This window comes from Bidens hawaiensis, unplaced genomic scaffold (assembly GCF_021521415.1).
Source record: "Bidens hawaiensis isolate Kalapana, Puna unplaced genomic scaffold, B.hawaiensis_p1.1 tig00001685_1, whole genome shotgun sequence".
Taxonomy (NCBI): domain Eukaryota; kingdom Viridiplantae; phylum Streptophyta; class Magnoliopsida; order Asterales; family Asteraceae; genus Bidens; species Bidens hawaiensis.
In genome coordinates this window covers 3,184,187-3,187,414 of record NW_027491095.1, presented here as the reverse complement: position 1 = coordinate 3,187,414, position 3,228 = coordinate 3,184,187, and the positions used below count along the sequence as shown (strand labels likewise).

Genomic DNA, 3,228 nt, shown 5'->3' with positions numbered 1-3,228 from the left:
GGGTAGCTAAAAGACTCACATGTGACCACCTTGAAGATGCGTCAATTAAGACCAAGAAATAACGAAATGGTCCACTTGCAGGGTGAATAGGCCCGCAAATATCCCCTTGGATTCTTTCCAAAAATGAGGGGGTTTCTTGTATCAATTTAGTTTGTGAGGGTCGAGTAATAAGTTTGCCCAGAGAGCATGCCGCACATGATAAATCTTGTGGTAGCAAAACTTTTAAGTTTTGAAGAGGGTGACCGCTTGCATTTTTTATTATTCGCCTCATCATTATGCTACCAGGGTGACCTAGTCGGTCATGCCATATATTAAATGTATCTTTATCTAATAACTTTCGGTTATTAACCATATATGATTCTATAGGATTGATATTAGTACAATATAAACCAGAGGATAAAGCTTGTAATTGTTCGACAATGGTTTCTTTACCATATTTGTTTGATATAATTTGAAGATACTCAATATTATTTTCAGATATTGTTTTTAGATGGTATCCATTTTTCCGAATATCTTTGAAACTTAGTAAATTTCTTCTGGATTTACTAGAATATAATGCATTATTTATGATGAGTTGGGTACCCAAAGACAATGTTATACGGGCTCTGCCGGAGCCTTCAATAAGGTTACTAACACCAGATATAGTACTAACAGGTGTCTCTGCTTGAGACAACTCTAAGAAAAAATATGTATGTTTGAGAATAGTGTTAGTACTACCGCTATCTATCAGACATTCATCACCAATCATAGCTCTTCTGGAGCTAGCATACATATTTCTTCGGGAAATAAAAATAAAGAAAAAGAATTAAAACATATTACAAAGTAGGAAATTAAAATATTACATAAGTTTAAATATGCATTACAAGAGTTTAAACTAAATCAAGTAATAAGTTAAAGTTTTAAGGTATAGACATAACATAACATTTAAACATCACAAACATTTTCAATAAAATCACATGCATCTAGATGAGTGTCTGATATTGTAGCAGGAGATGCTGAATTTGGTGCATGGAACGTAGAGAATATTTGATGCATGGAACGTAGAGAATGTTTTCTCAAGCATGTCTTCCTCGGCTATGTTTTCACCACATAACTTAAGTTCAGATGTAATGCGGAACAAGGCAGAGTTGTACTCACTTACGGTTTTAAAATCTTGAAGTCTTAGATGAAGCCATTCATAGCGAGCTTTAGGGAGCAAGACCAACTTCTGGTGGTTAAAACGTTCTTGAATATTTTTCCATAATTCAAGAGGATCTTCAACAGTCAGATATTCCCTTTTTAGATCTTCGTGAAGATGATGACGAAGGAAGATCATTGCCTTCGCTTTATCTTGAAGGGAAGTTTGATTATCATCATTAATAGTCTCTCCCAAATTATTTGCTGTCAAATGAATTTTGGCATCTAGAGTCCATGGGAGGTAATTGTTCCCAGATATGTCAAGGGCGGCGAATTCAAGTTTTGACAAATTCAACATTTTATCTACAAGGGAAAAAGTGGTACAATAAGTATGTATTTATTTTGAAAGAACTTCCGGTTCTTATTTAGAACTTCAGGTTCTAAACTATTAAATAGTTATTATGTAATAACGATTTGTTGTGATATATAAGTATGAAAATCCATACTATTATTAAATACCCAGATTTTATGCATACATTTGTAAATTCATTGTCATTAAAAAAAATGTACCATTTGTCGTTTGAGTATGCATTTTAAGTATGATTTAAATAATAAAATATTATATATTATTATTGTTTAGGATGACAGTTGTATCCCATAAAAAAAATCTCTTATATATTTATATATGTTAAGGTTTTCTTGATAATGCCATAAAAAAAACAGTCACCGTCTTCCATTTCCATATATTGGCCGGAAAACTCCCTTAAAATTCATACATAAGAGCCGGTCTTTACAATCCTAACGAAAAAACGCCAGACGTCGTAATCGATTCAATTTCGCGTCTTACGGTTTTGATTGTATAAATTAAATTATACGAGTTATCTTTTATTACATACGGTTTTAATTTCTTCATAATTTCCTTCGATGCTTTTAAGATTAATGAAATCAAATTTCGTTGTGATTTCTTGCCACTGAAGTGCCTCTTCCGCCTCTATTCTTAATGTTTCGATTACTATTTTAAAAGACAAATTAAATACATATCTATGTTTAGTTTTTGATTCAAAGTTGGGCAGGCTAATTAGGCATTCTAAATAAACAACCAAAAATCTAATATAGGTGTTTTTGATAACGTGAAGAGATAACAACTTACGAAACAGGGGATTGATATCTAAGTTTGGTATTCTTAAAATACTAATAAAAAATCTACCATAGATACTGTAAATGATGTAAAACCAGAGAGTTATTGATGTTTAGTACCCGGATTGATGAATGTAAACGTTGGAACTTGGAACTTCCTGTGATTAGAGCAATACGTGCGTGATAACGTAGAAAGAAACTATTGTATATTAATAATGATGAGTTTAGTGAAAAGTATATCAACAAATACAAAGGACGTATAATAACTGTCAAATACAGTTATTATAGATAATATATATATATATATATGATTTTATAACAAATATGTGTATATATAAAAGTAAAAAATATGTATAATTTGAATTCAAATTCGTATTCTACAAACCAAATTCAGTCGAGTTGAATTTCGATTTTTTTGAATCTACAGTCGAATATTGAATACCCCTAACTTGGAGCGGGGCGTTTGTTATTAAACAATTTTTTTTTAAAACTTTTCTATATGAGAACGGCGTCTAACTACTTTTTCTTTTTTTTTTCTTTCTTTTTTTTTTTTTCATATTTTCACCTTTTTTTTTATCATGAAGGGTTTCAAAAAGAGGGGTTGGGAGAAACATAAATACACCAATGAATGGTTTCGTAGAGGAAGATATGATTTCTTAGCGAATATTAAGAAGAGAGCCAAAAATCTACAACTAGTGGAGTCATGTTCCAAAGCAGAAGTAGAAGTGTTCAACAAACGGTTAAAAACAATACAAAACCACCAAGCGAATAAGGTTATCCGGCTATCAAACTATGAAGAACAAATTAAAAGCTCACTACACGAATTAAAAGAGACAATCATCAACATGACCAATGTTGTTGACAAAATGATAGAAGAAAGTAGTGAAAAGCTTGAAAACATTAAGAAAGGAAAATTTGATTTCGAAAAACACGTTCTAGGTAATTATAATTTGACCTTTTTTTTAATTTGCGGCA

General features: G+C 31.4%; 1 protein-coding gene across 1 annotated transcript; it reads right to left on the bottom strand.

Annotated features, from left to right (window-relative positions):
- Positions 1 to 952: 952 nt before the first annotated feature.
- On the bottom strand, positions 953 to 1,474 carry LOC143592438 (uncharacterized). Its single transcript, XM_077072354.1, has one exon. It carries the CDS (start codon positions 1,472 to 1,474, stop codon positions 953 to 955), a length of 522 nt encoding a protein of 173 aa, XP_076928469.1.
- Positions 1,475 to 3,228: the final 1,754 nt, after the last annotated feature.

Excerpts from the sequence above, each read along its gene's own strand:
- LOC143592438 (XM_077072354.1), bottom strand. The coding sequence starts at position 1,474 with ATGTTGAATTTGTCAAAACTTGAATTCGCCGCCCTTGACATATCTGGG.